At 36.2% G+C, this 22,903-nt stretch overlaps 1 protein-coding gene across 5 annotated transcripts in view; it reads right to left on the reverse strand.

The window, feature by feature from the left end:
• The window catches only part of LOC127434118 (gamma-1-syntrophin-like), a 54,826-nt gene that overhangs the window by 22,114 nt on the left and 9,809 nt on the right, over window positions 1-22,903 (reverse strand). The window contains exons 2-5 of one of the 5 annotated variants that reach the window (XM_051686616.1): window positions 13,703-13,867; window positions 13,108-13,145; window positions 7,793-7,842; window positions 608-742 (exon numbers count right to left, since the gene is read on the reverse strand). In XM_051686616.1, coding sequence (XP_051542576.1) covers window positions 608-742; window positions 7,793-7,819 — 162 coding nt within the window. In that variant the 5' untranslated portion in view covers window positions 7,820-7,842; window positions 13,108-13,145; window positions 13,703-13,867. Of the gene's footprint in view, window positions 1-607; window positions 743-7,792; window positions 7,843-13,107; window positions 13,146-13,702; window positions 14,161-20,452; window positions 20,505-22,903 lie in introns of those variants that run through there. The other 4 variants (XM_051686615.1, XM_051686611.1, XM_051686613.1 and 1 more) reach the window with 4 other exon arrangements.

The following is a 22,903-nucleotide window of genomic DNA, read 5'->3' on the forward strand; positions in this document are numbered from 1 at the left end:
CCCGAGGGAAAACGGCACCATGCCAACAATGCTAGTAACTTAATTAAAGAGCCGAGAATACAACATGATCTGTCTGTTTAAACTAGTGAAAAACATTGTTTGCACAATGATGCTAATGATAGATGCATCATAAGGGTCTACTTCATCAAAAAATATAGACTTGTTGAGATTAGCCTTTCTAAGAATCAAAGTTAAAACAAAGACACACGAAACAGGACTAAAAACATAAAAAAAATCATTCAAAACAAATTCCCACACGTTGTTTTGATGACGCACTCCAGTGCTGAGAATGTAGACTAAGTCACAACGAAAGGAAAAGTTTTCTTTTCTTGCGGCAAGATATTTTGAGGTAACGCCTCCAGGTCATGTTTTTAACAATGTACACAAACCCTGACTGAACCAAAGTAAAACTTTGCAATTAGCCAAGTCTTGGAGTTATTGTATTCTCGATGAAAACAATAAGATATGAAAGGCCATGCTACATATGGCAAAAATGTAGGCATATTAACGTGTTTTCTAAGAGACTAGGTTGGCTGGAACACTTTATTTACCAATCAGCATCCAGGACCGGAGCTATTTGTTCTATAATTTTGATTTTGTAACTCACACTTGAGTAGAACGGTTCTCCAGAAACACAGATGACGTCTTGCTCTTGAATGGTGAGAATATCTTTGGCCAGGTGCAGACGGATATTGAAAGGCTCCTCGTTACCATCTTGCAACAAATAAATCCCAGTCTTTGTCTGAAACAGCCAAAGTCACACAAGCATCTGTAATCCACAGTTGACAACACAAAGTGAATTAGCTATGAAATTGATGGGATGATAAATAATCAGGCATTGTTTCAGGATTGATGTTTGCTGTGCAAATTGCAGTGTCAGTCAGAGATTTTTCTGAAAGTTTCCAATCAATCAGGTCGTTGTAGAATATCAGGTACAATTTTAATTCTAGACCATCTGGATTTGGCTATCAAATTGAAGACGTTTGCTACTCATCCAGTGGCCCCATCAGTTATCTGATGGTGGATTTAAGATCTTCACACCCACACAATGTCATAATGACCGATGATACTTATTGAATAAGTGACAAAATGTCTTAGATAAATGGATAAAGTCCAGATGCTCTTGACTGTAATTCAACTTAATAGACTGACTGCCGGAGACTTAAAAATGGAGTATCAGGTCCAAATTGATTCTGCATTTAACACCATGGCCTCTTTTTCAGTTGACAAATGTTTGAGAAACATTATGTAAGAGTGTTGTAATTTACAAGGCCTTTTACTGCCTTATAAGATGAAATTTTGATTAAGGAGATTTTTTCTGCCCTACAGCAATCCTTTAAAGTGAAACCGTTAGGGTGAATTGAAATGGCAGCACTTCACTTCAACAGTCTTTAAAAAGCACTTCATTTAAACTCAATTTTCTGGTGTAGCAAAACTAAATTTAGTGTAAGGGGTCGTTGACAAAGTTTGTCCGAGACGATATTAAAAGAGACAACTTTTAGAAAACTAGTTTAAAAACACTGAACTTTTAAGTTATGAATATCAAGAAGCTTTCTCAAGATTACTCTATTTGATCTGAACAAAATGTACCTTTTCTTAAAAAATATAATATTTTATATAATAAAAAGAAGGGGACAAAATCACTGTTTTTGAGAAATAATAATCAAGGATTATTCCAAACTACTTCTGTCAAAAAAATAATTAAAAAAAAATTAAAATAATTATGAGACTTTTTATTATTATTATTATTATTATTATTATTATTATGTGTCTGGTCAGTAAAACACCACTAGACACTTTTTTTACTTTAACCCAAGGAAACTATCAAAATTGAAAACATGTTCATCATAGTAGAGGTGTATTCAGGTAATTATTTTGTGTGAATTGCATTTTTAATGTATTTCCAATAACTTAATAGGTTCAGACAAAAATGAGCATCACGTCACTGTCCCGTAAATAACTGCAACTACTTTATTTTGTACACCAACTTCACTTGTGGCCAGTAATACACAGTAATACAATATTGTGGGTTCTGTTGTGTTGTAAGCCAAGTTCCTGTTTGAATAATTGGTACAATGTCAAAAAAACATAAAGGTTCTTTATTAGCATGTATGGTTCCATGAAGAACCTTTAACATCCACCTTCCCATTGCACAAAAGGTTCTTTAGACTAGAAAAAGGTTTTACAAAATGGGTTTTTTTAAGAACCTTTCACTGAAAGGAGAATCAAAAAGTGTTTTTTGATGGCACAGCTGCGAAACAACCTTTTTGGAACCTTTATTTTTAAGAATGTACTGTTGTACTGTACAAAAGGGGAAAAGCATGTATTTTTGTTAAGTCTTGCATCTGCTGACTTTACTGCTAAAGTCATTTGAATACTTTATACCAGAATCAAAATTATTCCATAACTTCTGTTGCTAGGACACATGGTACACCAGCTGCCCTGATGCATGATTCTGTTGCCATGGCAATCAAGTGTCAGCCATTTATAGTGTACACTTGAGATTTGCAGTCAAAACACCATGCTCTGGCATATACAGTTGCAATCGAAATTATTCAACCCCCCCCAAGACAGTAAGGATTTACAAAGGTAAGCTTTTCTAATGATCCAGAATTTTTAAACTTTACATCTATATCAGTTGAGTGACTTTCAAAGTCAAAGTGTAAATATATAACCTAATATTTCTAAAAAGCAGGATTTTTTTTTAAATACAGCCATGTCATAATTATTCAACCCCTATTGCATGTAGCTGTTTCTTAAATATGTAAGGCTACACAAGTAATTTTTGAATTAAAACAAAATTAAGTCATCAATCTGCAATGGCACTTATTTAAGTTTTAAAATTTAAGTTTAGTGTTGTAAGCAAAAATGTATTTCTATGCAAAAAATGCAATTAAAAGTAAGCTGTCTCAAAAGCTAATAGAGGAGAATATTTCATTACACAAGAAAGGTCATGGCTAAAAGTACATTTCCAAGGCACTTCAATTTCCAATAGACAAAGTTGGCAGCACCATTCATACATTTTTTTAAATATGGTACAACAGCAACCTTTTTGGGGCATGTAAGAAAGCAAAACTTCACCAAGGGAAATGTTGACTCCAGTTGACTGAATATTCAAGAAGTAATTATAAACGACCTGTGGGGTCCTGGAAGAAGGTTTTATAGACGTATGACACTAAACTGAAAATGAGTTTTAGACCCATGGGTCAGCAGTACATCTGGAGTAAGATGACAAGGTGATGACAAGAACGACACCATCCCCACAGTCAAACATGGAGGTGGGTCAGTCCTGTTATGGGGGTGTTTTGCGGCTGCAGGAAACAGCTATCCTGACTATGTGACTGACACCATGGATTCTTTCAGGTATCAGGCCATTTTGGTATGACAAATGTGATGCCTTCAGTGTGTAAATTGAAGCTCGGTGATCACTGGACTTTCCAGCAAGACAATAACACTAAGGATACATCCAGGTTGTCCAAAATCTGGTTCAGGGATAGGTCGTGGAATGTCCTTAAATGGCCCTTTCAGTCCATCATTAAAATCCCATTGCAAACCTTTGTTGGGGTTTCAAGGAAGCAGTGGCAGCACAGAAACCAAAGAATGTCAATGAGCTGGAAGCTTTTGCTCATGAGAAATGCGTAAAAATTCTAATAGAGAGGTGTCCGAAGCCTGAGAACACTCACCTGAAACATTGATTTGCTGTTATTAAGGGTAAAGGATGCTCCACAAATGATTGACTTTGGGGGTTGAATAGTTTTGACATGACATTTGTGGAGAGAATTGGTTCTTTTTTATTTTAAAATTTGGGTAAACTGAACTCTTTGTTCTCAGAATCACTGAAATGTGTATTAAAAACTTTGACTGTTTACTGAGGTTTTAGTTGATGTGTTTTAATTCACATCTCCAGAATGTATTGCTGGTCAGGGGGGTGAATAATTTTGATTGCAACTGTATAATATCCTTTCTACAAGTACAGTTACTATAGTTTGTCTAGTAAGATTGCAACAGGAATGTATTAATACGTCAAATTCATCAATATGAAACACAAAAGGATATTTTAAGAAGAATGTTAGCCTCAGTCACCATTCACTTGCATTGTACGGCAAAAAGATGCAATGAAAGTGAATGGTGAATAAGACTAACTTACTGCCTAACATATCCTTTTGTGTTCCACAGAAGGAGAAAAAGCCACACAGGTTTGGAACAACATGTATTTTATGAAAGAATGTTTCTTTTTTGGTGAAAATCCTTTAAAAAACATGGCTCATCGTCGCTTTATAAAAGAGGACAGCTGCAGGAAGAAGAATTGCACATTATTTCTGTGCAACGTGTTGAAACATCATGTTTAAAAAAAGCAAAGCACTGGATAAATAGATAGGAACACCTCTGTCTATATAAACAAGACTTATTTTCCTCTGAACGCTCAAACTTTGACACAAGCTGTCTTTCGTGTCCCCTTTTCTGAGCTCAACAGCTAGTAAATTTGTGCTCTCTGCATTCAAGACAGTGTTGCATTACAAACTGCATCAATATGCTAGACTCCATTTAATGATATATTAATAAGACATACAGATTAGTGGTCGACCTAATGATGCAGATATATAGATATTGAGAGCAGGGTGGCCAATAGTGCTGATATGAAGTCCAAAAGTTTTAGACTACATTGGAAATCTAGGATTCTCCCCATTTAAACCTGGAAATGAATAGAAAGTTTTAGGTTTTTGAACAATTTAAAACAAAGAAAACAAACTATTTAAGAATATTTAAGATTCTACACTATTTGTCACTTATCATTTTTAGATTTGTGACACTATGTTATCTCCTTTGTACAAAAGGTTAGATTTCCTTAGATGTTCTTTGGAACGTTATTAAATCATGCTGGATAACATGTGTCATCAGGTTTTGCAAAATCTTGTGAGGTTCATGCCAGCTCATTGATGTTATTAAAGCAAAAGAGCAACATACCAAATACTAAGAAATTCTGAAATTTATATTAAAGGAATATTCCGGGTTCAGTACAAGTTAAGCTAAATTAAAAGGATTCGTGGCATAATGTTGATTGTCCCTTCTTTTCTTAAAAAAAAAAAAAGCAAAAATCTGGGTTACAGTGAGGCACTTACAATGGAAACGAATGGGGGACAATTTATGGAGGGTATTGTATTGGACCTGGAATATTCTTTTTATTTTACAGTTGAACTTTTCACTCAGATTGTTATGTTGATAATATAATTTCTATTAAATCATATAATATATAATTGTTATTACACACATTTAATATAATTAAATGTTGATAATAAATATTCAAATTATTACATTTAATCACTACTGTAATAATAATAAAAATTATAACAACGTATAAAATTAAGAATATAATTTTTTAATATATATAAATAGCCTATATATATATATATATATATATATATATATATATATATATATATATATATATATATATATATATATATATATTTACACTGGTGGCCAAAAGTTTGGAATAATGAACATATTTTGCTGTTTCGGGAGGAAATTGGTACTTTAATTCACCAAAATGGCATTCAACTGATCACAAAATATAGTCAGGGCATTAAAAAATAGCACCATCACTATTTGAAAAATGTCATTTTTGATCAAATTTAGACAGGCCCCGTTTCCAGCAGCCATCACTCCAACACCTTATCCTTGAGTAATCATGCTAATTTGCTAATTTGATACTAGAAAATCACTTGCCATTATATCAAACACAGTTGAAAGCTATTTGGTTCGTTAAATGAGGCTTAACATTGTATTTGTGTTTGTTTTTGAGTTGCCACACTATGCAATAGACTGGCATGTCTTAAGGTCAATATTAGGTCAAAAATGGCAAAAAAAGAAACAGCTTTCTCTAGAAACTCATCAGTAAATCATTGTGTTGAGGAATGAAGGCTATACAATGCTTGAAATTGCCAAAAAAAACTGAAGATTTCATACAAAGGTGTACACTACAGTCTTGAAAGACAAAGGACAACTGGCTCTAACAAGGACAGAAAGAGATGTGGAAGGCCAGATGTACAACTAAACAAGAGGATAAGTACATCAGAGTCTCTAGTTTGAGAAATAGACACCTCACATGTCCTCAGCTGACAGCTTCATTGAATTCTACCCGCTCAACACCAGTTTCATGTACAACAGTAAAGAGAAGACTCAGGGGTGCAGGCCTTATGGGAAGAATTGCAAAGAAAAAGCCACTTTTGAAACAGAAAAACAAAAAGAAAATGTTAGAGTGGGAAAAGAAACACAGACATTGGACAACAGATCATTGGAAAAGAGTGTTATGGATCTTAACCCCATTGAGCTTTTGTGGGATCAGCTAGACTGTAAGGTGCGTGAGAAGTGCCCGACAAGACAGCCACATCTATGACAAGTGCTACAGGAAGTGTGGGGTGAAATGTCACCTGAGTATCTGGACAAACTGACAGCTAGAATGCCAAGGATCTGCAAAGCTGTCATTGCTGCATGTGAAGGACGTTTTGATGAGAACTCTTTGAAGTAGTTTAAGAAGTTCTGAACATTTTTTTTTAAATTGTAATAGTAATTTTTCACATTAATGTCCTGACATTGTGATCAGTTGAATGTCACTTTGGTGAATAAAAGTACCAATTTCTTTCCATAAGAGCAAAATCTGTACATTATTCCAAACTTTTGGCCACCAGTATATATATATGTGTGTGTGTGTGTGTGTGAGTGTAAGGTAAGCTAAAACCTCTGTTTTTCACCAAAACATGCACAGTTATCAGGCAATATCGATCATTTCAAAACAGCCAAATATTGCTCTATTAATCGTCCAGGGGCTGTGTTTCCTATAGGTTTGTAAGCATAAGTACTGTAGATAGACACGATTGTACAGAGGTTGCACCTCATCTCACAGATGAATTTGTAAAAACAAAACATTGCAAACACGCATATGATGAACAAAGCAGTGACGGTGTTGAAATAATTGATTGTTCTGCACAAAATTATTGCACAACTATATTTAATTGTGTAGTTAATTAGGTTTAGTATTTAAGAGAATAGCTTTGAATATTTCCCAGTCAGGTAAATTACAAGCATTTGTAAAGTTAGGCACAAAAATAAAATGAAATTGCAATCAAAAGCAACACTATACGATCACATTTCAGCACCACTGAAAGTGACTCTTAAATAACACTTGAAGTGCACTGCCACATGTTCGTGTTAAGTGCAGTTTTGGGAAATGCATGTTAAAAAGGAAAGAATGCTCGTAACTTCGCACATACAGTTCCGAGTTAAGATCAATTTTAATCGGTAATTGTAGCCCAGGTTATTGTATCGGTCTACTACTAATGCAGATGGTCAAAGCATGAGAGTTTAACTCGTTTCAGTTTTATATTTACAGCATGTCATTTCACTTTCTGTGAAAGATTATGATTTTTTTTTTATAATTCTCATAATGAGTCATTATTATCATCAAAATATCAAAAATACTGCAGAGATTTTCACCTCTCTCTAAATCTGTGTTCGGTTAAATAACTTTAGTCTCTAGACAGGGGAATTAAAGCAATCATTTTAGACCTAACATCGTTGTGCCCCAGTGGAAAGTCTACAAATCCATTTATTTGATCTATGTATTCTGGCTTCCCTGAATGGATTCAGCAAACATTTATGTGGGTAGAGTTTCCTTCAACAAATAGCACAAAAACAGATCTGTTACAAGTTATAAGATACTTTATCAGCTTTATCTGAAATACTAAAGCATGTGTATTATAACTGTGGAATATAAAATTGCCAGACATTTTACCTCTTCATTTGATGTCTTGAAATCCATGTGCTAAGGTCAGGGAAACAGCCCTTAGAGACGAAAATATGAAGGGAAAAACACTTTAAGTATCATTTAATTATGACAAATTACATTTGCAAATGTTAGATGTCACTGACCCTTTAATGACAAATGCTGCTTGCTATGAAACTGACAGATGTGGCAAAGTAAATAAATAAAATAAAGTCATTACAGATAAGTGGGCACGAATTTGAAATGAATCATGATGTAACTGTTAGTCTGTGAGAGCTGAAGAAATATTCTGCCTTGTCTTGCATGAAGGCGCACTTAAGATGTGTGCAGAAATCTAATCAAAAATGTTCACAGCAAATTTGTTTTGACAAATATCAACGGCATCTGGATTTGCAAACCAAAGAGGACGAGACATCTTGAAATGTGCAGATATTTTATGTGAAATACTTCTAAAACTCCTTGCTAACATGTGGATGGCAGAACAGATTAACCAACTGGAAACCAAATGCTTCTGAACACGAATGCAAATGTGGCATTTCAAGTTGCTCGGAGGCATGCTAAATAATTCAGCGAGTATTATTGTCAAACAATATATCAGCCTGTTTTTGGGACGTCTCTAAACGTGTACTGAAAATTCTGGTTTGTGGTACATGGCCTGCTTGAATGCTTCATTGTGCAATAACAATATCAGCTGCAAACTCACCCCTCTATCTGCAAAAGGGCTGATTTCAGTATTAATAAAATCCATAAGTAATATTCTTCTATAATAATATCTTTTTAAGATGTAAGAATCTTGTCAATAATAAACCACATTGAAATGGTGTCTGAAATTCATCATGATTCAATCATAATGATAATTAAATTCCTTTGCTATTGGACTTAGCAAAGATACACCAAGAGTCTAAATGATGACACAAAACATGCAAATATGTGCAAAAGAAGTATTTTTACTGTAATGCATTTTTTTAAATTTTAAATGAACACATATTAAAGGCAGTACAACAAATACTACCAAGATGTATGCAGGGTTCACAGGAAACTTTCTGAAAAACATTGTGTAAAATAATAATAATAATAATAATAATAATAATAATAATAATACAAATTCATGTATGCTGAAAAAAATGTATGCTGTCATCTTGAAAAGCAAAGAGAAAATATTTTCCAAATAAATGTTGGATCATTTCTAGTGGTTTTTGTGGAATTACAATATAAAAGTTAATTATTTAAACATGTTATCATTATAAAATCATGCTTACTATTTATTTATTTATGTATTTTCTGCACACAGCATACACAGTATGCCTTTTTATATTATAGCAGTTAGGTTAGGGTTAGGGTCAGGGTCAGGGTTATGTTAGGCAAGGGGATCATCAGATTTGGGGATCCTTGGCATAAAAAAGTTTGAAAATCTGTATTACATATTAAATGTATTATTGCATATAATTTGTAATAAAAAATTATTTCCTTTTTATATATATATATACTTAAAGAGAGATACACATCTGTCAACTGCAAGAATAGCTAAAAATTCCAGAGGTAATTGGTGCATCATAACTTTCGACAGAAATTATGTTGTCATAAATAAAATATAAAAAGGCAATGACATAAAAAGAGGATAGTAGTATAGAATTTTGAATAACACCATGTCTACACTGGAAGCCACTGGTGTGTCTCTGTAAGTGACACAATTACAGTGTGCAACTGAATTGTAAAGTGTTAGAGCATCTCTCCGTAAGTGGCATGTGCCGTAGATCCCCTCATTAATGAGACAGGATATTGGCGAACCCTTAAATTTCAGATTTCCCATTATATATCAAAAATTGACGAATGTGATGAACCTTGTCCGCCCGTGGAGTGCACTTAAGGGAAAACAGCAATATGAGGCTCATAACTGAGAGGATATGTGTCTCAAAAGTAGGGACGGTGAGTGCTACTTGAGTACCATCTGTCAAAATGAGCTACAGCCCCCTCCAAACCACTGAGCTGGAACAGACCTTGCAGATTGTTCAGAACTGCCACCACGGATCGATTCCAGCTAAGAAAGTCCTGGCAGAATACACAAGGCCTTCAGAAAGCGTCTTTATAAATAATTCATTGCCGCGGCAAGAACCAGTGTTCCCTAATAAACATCTCTATCTGAGGTCCACAGGTCTTTCCACTTGGGTGCCATCTATAGTTTCCTTCATAGAGAGTGAGAGAAGACAGTGTGTTTAAAGTCTGGCTTATGAAATTTGTCTTTCTTTTGATGGGATACAATGTTCTTTGTCATCTATCAAAGACATGGCGGAGAAATAAATGGAGAAAGCCGCTCAATAGTCAATCAGGATGTAGAACATTTTAAAATATTCTATTATGTTTTATTGACTGTATGAAAGTTGAATTTGCTTTCATAGTCACCCAAGGCAGTAACAGAGGGACTCAAGCAGGTGTAGTATAACACAAACCACCAGAGAGGAGAAAATTAGTTTTAAAAACTAGTTTCTAAACTCCTCGATAAAGTACCTTGAGAAAGCCAACAAATGCTTAAAGGGTGAATCATACAAAAACATTTCATATTGGGTCATGTTTCACCCAACATTACATCAGAAATAAAATAAGAAATAATATTTTGCATAAAGTAAAAAGGCCATACCATAAGGTGGTATTCATTAACATTATTCAGCTACATTAGTTCAAGGAATGTTCCGGGTTTAGTACAAGTTAAGCTCAAACAACAGCATTTGTGGCATAATGCTGATTACCACAAAAATTAGTTTCGACTCGTTCCTCCTTTACTTTAAAAAAGCAAAAATCGAGGTTACAATGAGACACTTACAATGGAAGTGAATGGGGCCAATTTTTGCTACTGCTACTGAAGAAATAATTCACTTGAGTACAAGTAGAAGTACTGAGAAAGATTATGACACAAGTAAGAGTAAAAAAACTACTCAAGTAATTACGTTACAAGTTACTTTATGAAAATTATGTTGTATATAGTATATACGCTACCATTCAAAAGAAGATCGCAATATATGTCATTGTAACTATATCAGATATTATTAATAAAACACGGGAACTCGTTGCGTGGGGATTTTTGCCTTCATATTTAGAATTTCTGGGATATTTTTGTCAATTTCTGTGGCATTTTTGCCCCGAGTCCCTGTTAATTTCCAACACTATTGGCATTGTATCTTTCTAAGGTATTTAAAAGCTTGTTTTAGAAATATAGTAGCAATTAAACAAGATATCCCCACATATATGTCAAACTGCATTGTGTTCATTTTTGACACAGTTTAAACATTAAAAACAAGTGAAGTTTGATCAGTGGTTAAACGTATTCAGATGGTTCCCTCGTACCTGAATGAACAGCTCCTTTCCAGAATAAAATTAAATATGCAGAAAATCACAGTTCTTGTATAGTAGAAGCCTTTATTTTGTCACACATTATACATTTAGCATATATACAGTGAAATGCTTTTTTCCACTTATCCCAACTAAGCTGGGGTCAGAGTGCAGGGTCAGCCATGAAACGGCGCCCCTGGAGAAGATAGGGTCAAGGGCCTTGCTCAAGGGCCCAACAGTGGCATCATGGTAGTGCTGGGGCTTGAACCCCCAACCTTCTAGTCAGTAACCCAGAGCCTTAACCGCTGAGTCACCACAGAAAGTCTTGAAGAAGCTAGAGAAGGGAGGACACCGTCGGCAGTTGATGCAAGTTGCTGTGCTCATGATGCTGTGCCCTGCGGGCTTCCGTCATGCCACGCACTGCGTGTTTTAATTTATAAACAGATTTAGCGCTTATAATTTTCTTCTTCCCAAAAACTCAGAAAGATAATGTATTTTTTTGTACCAGCCCGTCTGGCACCAACAATCATCCATGCGATTATCCAATCAGCCAATCGTGTGGCAGCAGTGCAGTGCATAAAATCATGCAGATACGGGTCAGGAGCTTCAGTTAATGTTCACATCAACCATCAGAATGGGGAAAAAATGTGATCTCAGTGATTTGGACCATGGCATGATTGTTGGTGCCAGATGGGCTGGTTTGAGTATTTCTGTCACTGCTGATCTCCTGGGATTTTCCTTTGGAATCTCCATGTGAAGTCCACTTCGGAGGACCCTAACAATCGACTGGAATGCAACTTTATTGTAATGTGTTACCAGAAAATTAAGCCTATTTTTTATTTTTAATTTTTTTTCACTGTGACATTATTTTCATGACAATTAAGCACATTTTAGTGGCAACTTTTAATTATCGTAAAGTGTCCATTTTAATTTCTGTAAAACAGAATCTTAAACACTTTAAGCAAAAACAGTGCTTTTTAACAATCTGCATAAATTAAAGGCAGTACAACCAATCCTTCCATGGTATGTAAATGCTTAACAATTAACTGCATAATACTTAAGATATTTTTTTTTTTTGCATTACATTAATGATAATGCAAAAAAAAAAAAATAATAATAATAATAATAATAATAATAATATATATATATATATATATATATATATATATATATATATATATATATATATATATATATATATATTTATTTAATTTTTTTGCATACCAGTAGGCTACTGACAATTAGGGGACTACAAATGTGCATAATTCTCATAAAAATAATGGCACAAAGCAAAAATTCGTACTGCAAATATACGCTAAATTTAAATGCTAATAATTTTTTTCTTTTGATTTTTGACACTAAATATGACCCTACATGTTCTTGACAGGTTTCGTGAGATACACCCCAAAATATTTGCATTATTATAACACTATTACCATATATAAAGTTCAGTACTGTGGTATTTAAACAGAAAACTGCTATGCACAGCTAAAAATCAATAACAAGGTCATTCTGTTACACTTCAGGGCTCATTAAATTGCAGTTGCAGCAGGTTAGGAGCAAAAATAGATATGTTGTTGGGTGTTCTTCATTGCGAATACATAATTTACTGTGTGTTGTTTCTGTGTTTTACATTCTGTCACTTTGATGGCTGGTATTCAGTTGGTTTGCACACAGTTTCACACTGAGTCATTCCAATTGCTATTCTATAAAAATTAGATGTGATTTTCATCCTAACAGGCCAGTGCAGTATGGTACTTTTTTTTTTTTTTATTTACAACATTATTTTAATACAGGCACCTCATCTGTTGGGGGGCTCTGAACAGTTCCTCGAGCCTCGTGGGGGACGTTTCTGAGAAATTCCAGCATTTAGAGGTTTTCTAGATTGTGATGTACATTATGAACACAGTGTTCCTGTTTTATTTGAACAAGAAAAATAGCCTTATAAGTTTTAACAGTAGCACTATACAATAAGGTTGTGTTTGTTCACATTTACTCACCTTCACGTTGTTCAAAACCTGTATGACTTTCTTAATTCCTTGGAAAACAAGAAAATATGAACAATGTTCACACTGCTCTGTCCATATGAGAGAAAACAGCAAAACTGGAAAAAGCATAATCAAATTATAATAAAATACCCAGCTATAGCTCTCAAATCACATTTGCACTTGTGCATATATGTAATCAGTCGCAACACGGCAAGTTTGAAATGCACAAACACAAATGAGATTTGAGAGCTATGTTAGAGGGCTGAATTTTTGGTAAAAAACTAATTAAATTTCACTCTGTTTCTCACACAAAGCTATTGCAAGTCTTCAGAAGACTATTTTTATTGTACTTTTATGGTGCTTTTTTGTATTTTTTGGAGCTTGACAGTGCATTTTCACTATATGCTTTTGTTGTATGTAAAAAGAGCAGCATGATCATTCCTTAAAATATTTCCTTTTGTGTTCCTTGGTCAAAAGACAGTCAAACTGTGATTAAACAATGATATCATTGTCATTTTTGGGTTGAAACATTCCTTTAAGATAAACTACTCAGCAAATGAGTCGATTTGTCAGGCTGCAGCTAGAAGCATGGGTATTTTAGGCTTACCTCCAGGGAAAGCTCTTCAGCACAGCAAGCATGGAGGTCAAGCCATGGGGAAGAAGGCAGGGGAGCATATGCAGTCGCTGGTTCAGGGCTGATGTTTTTCCTTTAATTCCTTCCTTTATTCCAGTATGGGGTTTTTGCCCATTAGGCCCAACCAGAGTCCCACAGCTGCTGGCATACAACAAAGAACACTGTTAGGACCAGATATATTGCCTCAGATTCAGGTAACATAAGCAATGAGAACATGAATTTAACATTCCACCATCAAAATACATTTACAGAGTGCAAAGTAGAATTCTCTTTGATTTTTCTAAAGGTTGGTTATAGGAATTGTTCACCGAAAAATTGAAAATTCTGTCATTATTTACTCACAATCGTGTCGTTCCAAACCCGTTTGATGCTTTCTGTCAGTGGAACACAAAAGGAGATTTTTTGGAAGAATATTTATATTCTTTTCAGACAATTTAAGTTGAAGAAGACCATGTCTGTCAAGCTCCAAAAAGGACAAATAACAACATAAGAGCACCAATGTGGTTCAATATCACTACATGTGGTTCAAATGAGATTTTAGAGCTCCAACTGTGAATAACGACTTAAATAACTGCTTCAGAAGACTTGGAATATAGTGTTTGAGTCATATGGATTACTTTCAAAATGTATTTTGTAGTGTTTTTGGAACTTGACAGTGGTACTGTAACAATGAACTATCTTTGTATTGAACATTCTTCTTCAAAAAAAAAAAAAAATTTGTTTTTAATTTGAGAAAATAACTGTATACAGGTTTGGAATGACATGAGGGTAAGTATTTAATGACAGAATTTTAATTCTTTGGATGAACTATTCCTTTTTGTATGTACATCAGACAAACATTGAATGTAATAGGGTTGCAACTTGCTCTTTGGGATAAACTGAAAATGTACACAATTTGAAAGATTTAACAACAGGCTGTAATGTATTCTTGCTGCCTAGAGAAAGGCTCCATCTTCCAATAGTCCAATTGTCCGCTAATACCAACGGTTTTATTTTTTTCTCACGTTTTTTAAAAGAAATATTAAATCCTGGCAATGGCATTTGGTGGGTAATTGCCAACATTCAGAGCAAAACAATTTAAAACAATTTACATCTACTTCCATCGTGCGCATACAGTCATTTTCTACCTCATTCCCTGAGAGATGCAATTTTGAAGTCACGAAGCATGTGGTCAATACAGTTGAATTAAAATGCCAGGCTTCCAAACAACAAAACTAGCGCTAAGACTCATAATATTTATGCATGATTGCTTCTAAACAATTCAGCTCCTAAACAGTTTGACAGTTTTAGGGCACGATCTGTATGAATAGCATTAGCTGTAAAGTATTACATCTGAAAGCATTCTGGTTGAAGTCACCATGAAATCAAAAAGTAACACTTTTTTTACTTTCTTAATACATGATTCTGGTCTTACTGTGAACAATTAATCGGTGCATGTTATTCCAAACAAAGAAAATGAAGATGACCTATTGGCAAATTGTTGTTTTTTTTCCCATGTTATAGGCATAAACATCACTACATTTTGATAGATTTACGCTTAAAACAAGAAAAAACTATTTTCTAATGAGGAAAGATTGCATACATTATGCATACACTATAGAAGTTTTCTTCTCAAGTAAATTTATCGTGTTTTTAAAGTGGTATTTTATTGCAATATGTATGTATATATATGTTTTTTTTTTCTTTTTTCTTTTTTGCAGCACTAGCATCACCAAAAAAAATTGGAAAAAAATGACTGTTTTGAAACAGGTGTCCCGAACACTCCCCGTCTTCCATTGATTAATCAAACAGAAAGTCATGCCCCAACCTCACGGCACTTGTTGAGCCAATGGTGCTACATCGGTCTGGCTGCAGCGTTAATTTTTACAGTTTTTTGTTTTAGTCATAATCTTAGTCTTTTTATGAAAATGTCCTTTAATTTAGTCAGTATTCTGTCATGTCATATTCATTCATTTTATTTACTCTGACTAAAATGGCATGTCATTTTAGTCAATGAAAATAACATATTTTAGATGATGATTGTGTGCAAAATTACAAAAATGTACTAAACTGTAATAGACTAAACTTTAATCAACTATTCAAACATTTAGAAAAATGCATAAGCATTTATTCATTTAAACTTGTATCAAACATTTAAAAGTTACAACAAAATACTATGTGAAAACTGCCCTTGAGCTCCTGAAATAATAGCATATAATGAATATAATGAAGTTGTAGCTACTTTTAAGAAGTTACTGTATTCTGAATTCTTCATGCTTTAGAGACTGTTATTAATTTTTAGTGTTTTAGCCAGTTTAGGATATTGGATGGCATGTAGCGCCTTTCTTTCTTTTCTTTTTTTTTTTTTTTACGGACACAGCACATTTACAATGCAAGTTACACCTTCTGAATAGCCAATCGCCAGCCCTTAAGTTCACCTGTTCATTTGCTTCATGTCTGCATAGACATAAATTGGAATTGTACATATATGTGGTGGAAATAGTGATAAATCTCATGTATAAATAGGATACTTTTGAGGGATGAAATTAATTGGGGCAGTGGTGGCTCAGCGGTTAAGGCTCTGGGTTACTGAACAGAAGGTCAGGGGTTCAAGCCCCAGCACTGCTGAGATGCCACTGTTGGGCCCTTGAGCAAGGCCCTTGACCCTATCTGCTCCAGGGGTGCTGTAACATGGCTGACCCTGCACACTGACCCCAGCTTAGCTGGGATATGTGGAAAAAAAGAATTTCACTGTATATGTGCAAATGTATAATGTGTGATAAATAAATAAATAAAATTAATTAAATTAATTAATCTGTACAAGTGTCTATGTGTGTCCACATGCATTAATGAATGGTAAGCTTTTCTCTGGGTTACATTTGACCATTTCCTTTGATAAAACAACACAATGGTAACTCTAAGTCCAGTTATTGCTGTAAGATGCTTTATTGTTGACTCCATTGGTCACAGAGGACAAGGAAATGAACAAGTGTAGTTTTCAGCATATTGGCTGGAGCTTTGGGCTGCCACAAAGGCTGTTTATTTCGCTAAGATTCTGCCATAAACTCTAGCAAACCTTGTAGTACAAAAGAAAAAAATACTTTTTTATAAAAAGCAACCGTGTTCCTTTAAAAATACTAATACAGATGAAGTTACTGGGGGGAAAAACAGGCAACATGGCACTATATGTGATAAATACAATTATACTGCATTTAAAAGAAGCCTGTTGGCACCCAGCACTGCTGAGACTGTCAATATTCTGTTAATATTTCCTTTAGGTATTAAAGAGTTCACAAAAAAAAGAAGAAGTTCTGTCTCTATTTACTCACCCTCATGTTATGCTACATCTGCATGACTTCCTACTGTGGAACACAAAGGTGCATTTGTGAAGAATATTCTGAAATCTCTTTTTGGGGCTGTAAAGCTCCAAAAATCAGCATAAAAGTATTATAAAAGTGGTCTGTGCAAGTTGTTCTCTATATCTAAGTGTTCTGAAGTCTTGTGTGAGGAACAGACTGACATTTAAGTCGTTATTCACGGAAAGTCCTAGCTCTCATTACCACGTTCTTGAGAATTAATCAGAGAAGTGGGTTGTAAGATTAATTGCTCTTTGGAATGGGATGTTTTCAATGAACCAATTGATCCACAAAATCAACTCATTTTTATTTGTAAAGCGCTTTTCCTAACACACACTGTTTCAAAGCAGCTTTACAGAAAACCATGCATTAACAGAAAATGAAAGTGTAATATCTATAAAGTTTTACAGTCAACATTGTGTAGTTTGATTGTACATTTTTTATAAAAATAAATAATTAATTAATAATTGTATTTATAACCCCAGTGAGCAAGCCGAAGGCTCCATAAGATGTTGGTTAATGGAGAAAAATAACCTTGGGAGAAACCAGGTTCACTGTGGGGGCCAGTTCCCCTCTGGCTACCATCATGAATATAATGCCAATATTACTGGTGTATAGTGGAAGTCATGGTTTAAAATTGTTAAACTATGTAAGTGTTAAGGGTCAGTGTTTGAAACAAAGATTTTGTATGAACTGTAAGATTAATGACTAATGTCTTTGAAGTCCATCCTGGATTAACTGCAGAAGTTCACATAGATGCATTGTCCATTGTTAGTCAGTCAAAAAGATTTGCATATGAATTGGACTGATTCGGTTCTAGAGTTCGACTAACTGATTCAATGATCCGGTTAATAGCTCAGTGGAGACGAAGATAGGGCTGATTTAATTGAATTTGATTCGGATTCAAAAGCTCTCGATTTGATTGCGATTTTGATTCGATTATTTTCCGATTCATATGGGAAAAAACATGTCCTTCTGACTTACGAAATATACATTTTACAAATTTTATTTTATCATTAGGCATATTTTAGCTTTTTAAATATGTACAAATCCATGTATTCTATCAATAAATATGTCTTGAAGTAGCATATATATATATATATATATATATATATATATATATATATATATATATATATATATATATATATATATGTGTGTGTGTGTGTGTGTGTGTGTGTGTGTGTTTACTGTTTACATGTATAATTTGTACTATTTACAAGTAATTACATTGATATAGAGAAAGTGCTAAAATGGTACTGTCTCTTTAAGAACAGCAATTGTTTCCATGGGTGCTTCTCATTTCTTAAATTGTGCATCCTAGTTTCCTCGCAAGTACCCTAGGATCAACCGCAATATGCTGACTTACTGACAAGTGGTATCTCCCATCAGACATTTTTGCATTGACTGAAGCATATTTACCATCCCTTGAAGCAAGACCGGAAGCGCATCGCGTCAGCTACGTGGGAGACTTGGGTTTGGAAATCATGTGTTGACACCAGGAAGTTATCACGTTTGCATAATCAGTAACATATGCAATTTGGAAGGTTGCATTTTACGCCTTAACATTACATTTTTACTCAACTAATGGTTAAGGTTTCATTTTGGGGTTTGAGTTGGGGCATTCAGTTTAAAAAATATGCATTCCTCTTCACTGTATAGCCTGTAGAGCTGAAAACAACTTACTTTAGGCATCCCTCCATGGACATTTCACCAGGAAAATGGAGCTCACACGTGCTCATACGCCCAGCAACACTTACCGCTTTGGCCACTGGGGGCAATGTTTGAAATTTCGGTAAGAACAGACCAATTTCAGCTAAGGAAAGCTGCTGTTTCTGATTTTACTGTGGATCATTCTAGAGCGTCTGACAGAAGTGTTTCTTTAATGCATCTGTGCTAGGCCTGATTAGAATTAAATGTTTATTTTCTTTTGTCATTTTTGACTAACAACTGACTGTAAAGAACAGAAAGGATAAAAGAGACATTATTCACTGACAAATGGGTTGCATGTATCTTTGAACACACAATAGATTAAACGAGTCAAAACTAACTTTTACTCTCTTTACTCAGTGAAAGGATCTCAGAGCTAAACTTCTTTGGCAATATCCTTCTCAATCACTGTTGAGTGATATCTGAATATTTACCACCCAGTGGCTCATCACAAAAATTTGTAGTCACATAGCCCGAAACTTGGTTGCATATGCAAGTGATTTACTCGCATTGTAGATGGTTGTGCATTGAGAAAAAGATTGATCTTGGCATTTAAGAATCAATATCGAGATCATTCATATGAAGATCGCAACTGATCTGAAAATCCATTTTTACCCGGCCCTAATTATCAGTGATTCACAACTTAAATGTCAATCTTTTCCTCACATAGACACTGTCATATGCCTTAAGAAGACTTGGAATATAGCACATGAGTCCATAAGAACACTTTTATGATACATTTATGGTGCTTTTTGTCATTTTAAAGCTTGACAGCACTAGTCTCCATTCACTTTCATGATATGTAAAATTCGCTTATTGTGTTCCACAGAGATAGAAAGTCATCCAAACTTGTAATGACATGAGAGTGAGTAAATTATGACAGAAGTTTCATTTGGGTGAACTATACTTTTAATATTTCCTTTAGGTATGAATCTAATACTCACTCTAACACACACACAAACACAGAAAGAAGAAGTCGCTCTGCTGCTGTCTGGGATATTTATGCCCTATCAAGGTCAATGCATTTCACCGTGTTTCTTTTTTCAAGCATACGAGTGAACAAGCTCCCATGAGGTGCAAGCCAAAAAAAACAACAACACATTTTATCTGTGTATTTCACAGATGAGGCACGGAGAAAACAAACACACTTACACACTTTGGGTACTGGGCTTTTCCACAGCCTTCAAACAATGCCATATCACATGCTTTGTCCCATACAAACTGGTTGCAACTGAGGGGCTTGTTCAAATAATTTGTCCATTTTTAATTCAATTTCAATTCCTTCTGCCAAATTAAAATGTTTAAACATGTACTGTATTCACATTACATTTTCCTACTATGCAGCCTATGAAAAAAGACATACAAAAACACTTTTAATGAAATTTTATGATGTCTGTTTTAATAACTGACAGCAATACAAGTGACTCCACTGTTTTACCCTGCATTTCAAACAAAAAAGAGCATTTGTATAAAAGCATTCAAAAAGTACCTACGTACAGTAATACCATGTTTTTGGACAATCTTTACACTTATTTCTGTTTACACTTTACCACATAAGCAGCATACCACAGTATTTTGTAGTAGTTTGTACAAGAGATAAAAATAAATCTGAGAAAATCGCCTCAAACTTTACATCCACGCTGAATAATGACAAGATAGAAATGTCACACTGACTCACAGTTTTGTTCAGCCTAATCAAGTATTTCTCAGCTTTCTTGACACAGTTGCTCTGTTGAACACGCTCTGAGCTAGCAACACAAAGGTCATTCCAGAAAGTCCAGACATGATGTTACGGTTGATTAAAGTTTCATACCAGCTTCATCTTTTCGCATTATCTTGCACTGACATCTTAGTGCAAGAAGCAACCGGTTCTGCCTGCTGGGTGGATCTCTCTTTAGTCCTCATTAGTAAATAACCAGTGAGAGCCACTGGCCTACATAACCACACCAGGTATTATCATTAACGAAAACTAAAACAAAGATTAAATATATACATGTTTGTTTACAGAAATAAAATAAAATTAACATAACATGTATAAATGTAAAAACTGTAACGATTTTACATATTAAATAATGAGTTCAAACCTAACAACATTAAATTAAAATGACCAGTTGTGTTAGTTTTTGATACAGAGTATATTCTAAAATGTGAAACTTTTAAAACTCACCTGTTATGACCCTGGCCTTTTTCTCTCTGTCCCACGGTACCTACCTTTTTGCTCATTTTTGCTGCTCTCTCTTTGGGGTAGGATCATCTCTCCAGAGGAGTCACTGGTCCAACTCTCTGTTTAATACTCACCTGAAACTACCAGCTCCATATGATGTTTGTTTTATTTAAACCCCTAGATGTTTCTTTTGCTTATCATGCTAATCTGACTTCATTTATAATAAATCTATTTTCTAACTGCATTTTGTGTCTGACTCCACTTTTTGTCACGGTCGGGAACGAGCTGGTCGTAACTAAATTGGGGGCTCATCCGGGATCATATGGAGCTGGTAGTTGCAGGTGAGTATCGAACAGAGAGTTGGACGGGTGACTCCTCTGGAGAGATGATCCTACCACAAAGAGAGAGCAGTGAAAATGAGCTAAAAGATAGCCACAGTGGGACAGAGTGAAAAGAGCCAGGGTCGTAACATCACCATTCATTAAGTCTGAAAATGCCATTAGTTAGTGATAACACTAGATAACCATGGGAAAAAAAATATGCAGTTAAACATAAATGATATCAGGTAGCGACTGTAACGAGCACTGGCACTGGCACTGGCAAGGGCAGGTCAACAGCTTCCGTGGCTGTGCGCACAAGCAGTGACAAAAGAACAGCCTCCGTGGCTGTGAGCACAGGCAGTGACAAGGGAATGACCTCCATGGTCGTGAGCACAGACAGTGACAGGGGAACGACCTCCATGGTTGGGGCACTGGCAGTGGCAGGGAAACGACCTCCGTGGTCATGAGCACAGGCAGGGAAGGGGAAACGACCTCCATGGTCATGAGCACAGGCAGGGAAGGGGAAACAGCCTCTGTGGCCATGGACACAGACAGTGACAAGGGAATGACCTCCATGGCGGTAGGCACTGACAGTGACAGGAAGACGACCTCCGTGAACGTGGATGTTGTCAGCAGCAGGGGAATGGCCCTCATGGCCGTGGACACAAGCAACAGCAGGGGAATGGCCTTTGTGGCCAGGAGCGCTGGCAGCGACTGGGGAATGGCCTCCGTGGCCAGGAGCACTGGCAGTGACTGGGGAATGGCCTCCGTGTTCGGGAGCGCTGGCAGCGACTGGGGAGTGGCCTTTGTGAGCGAGGACATTTGCACTGGTATGGCCAAGACTTCAGGTGCTGGTTCTGGGGCGGTCGAGGCTTCCGGCACTGGCTCTGGGACGAACAAGGCTTCAGGAGGTGGATCGTTGTCTGTGGCAGGCATGGGCGCTGGCTCGTTGACCATGACAGGCATGGGCGCTGGCTCGTTGACTGTGGAAGGAGTGGGCGCTGGCTGCGGCAGGGGAATGGCCTCCGTGACCGTGGGCACTGGCAGCAGCAGGGAAACAGCCTCCGTAGCCATGGGCACTGGCAGCGGCAGGGGAACAGCCCTCATGGCCGTGGATGCTAGAAGCAGCAGGGAAATGGCCTCAGTGACCTTGGGCACTGACAGCAGCAGGGGAATGGCCTTTGTGGCCGTGGGCGCTAGCAGCGGCAGGGAAACAGCCTCAGTGACCATGGGCGCAGGCAGCGGCAGGAGAACGGCCTTCGCGGCTGTGGATGCTGGCAGGAGCAGGGGAACAGCCTCAGTGACCGTGGGAGCTGAGGAACGACCTCTGTGGCCATGGATGCTGTCAGCAACTGAGGAGCAGGTGCCTGGCTCCTCCTCCGCCTTCTCCGGGTGGTGATAGGTTCATCACAAAGCAGCAGGGCCGGATCGAATACTCGGCAGAGATCCATGGCAAATGCTAAGAACGAGGTGCAACAAGCACGTTCATTGTCCCACATAGCAGTTCCCCAAGCCTTCTGATGAGGCGCATGATGACGTAAGCCACCTTCATTCTCTCTGATGGGAAAGCAGAGGGCTGTGACGTGAAGAACAAGGAACACTGCAAAAGGAATGCGCTGCAGGATTCAGCCTCACCTGAATACGG

Source organism: Myxocyprinus asiaticus, chromosome 44 (genome assembly GCF_019703515.2).
Source record: "Myxocyprinus asiaticus isolate MX2 ecotype Aquarium Trade chromosome 44, UBuf_Myxa_2, whole genome shotgun sequence".
Lineage (NCBI taxonomy): Eukaryota > Metazoa > Chordata > Actinopteri > Cypriniformes > Catostomidae > Myxocyprinus > Myxocyprinus asiaticus.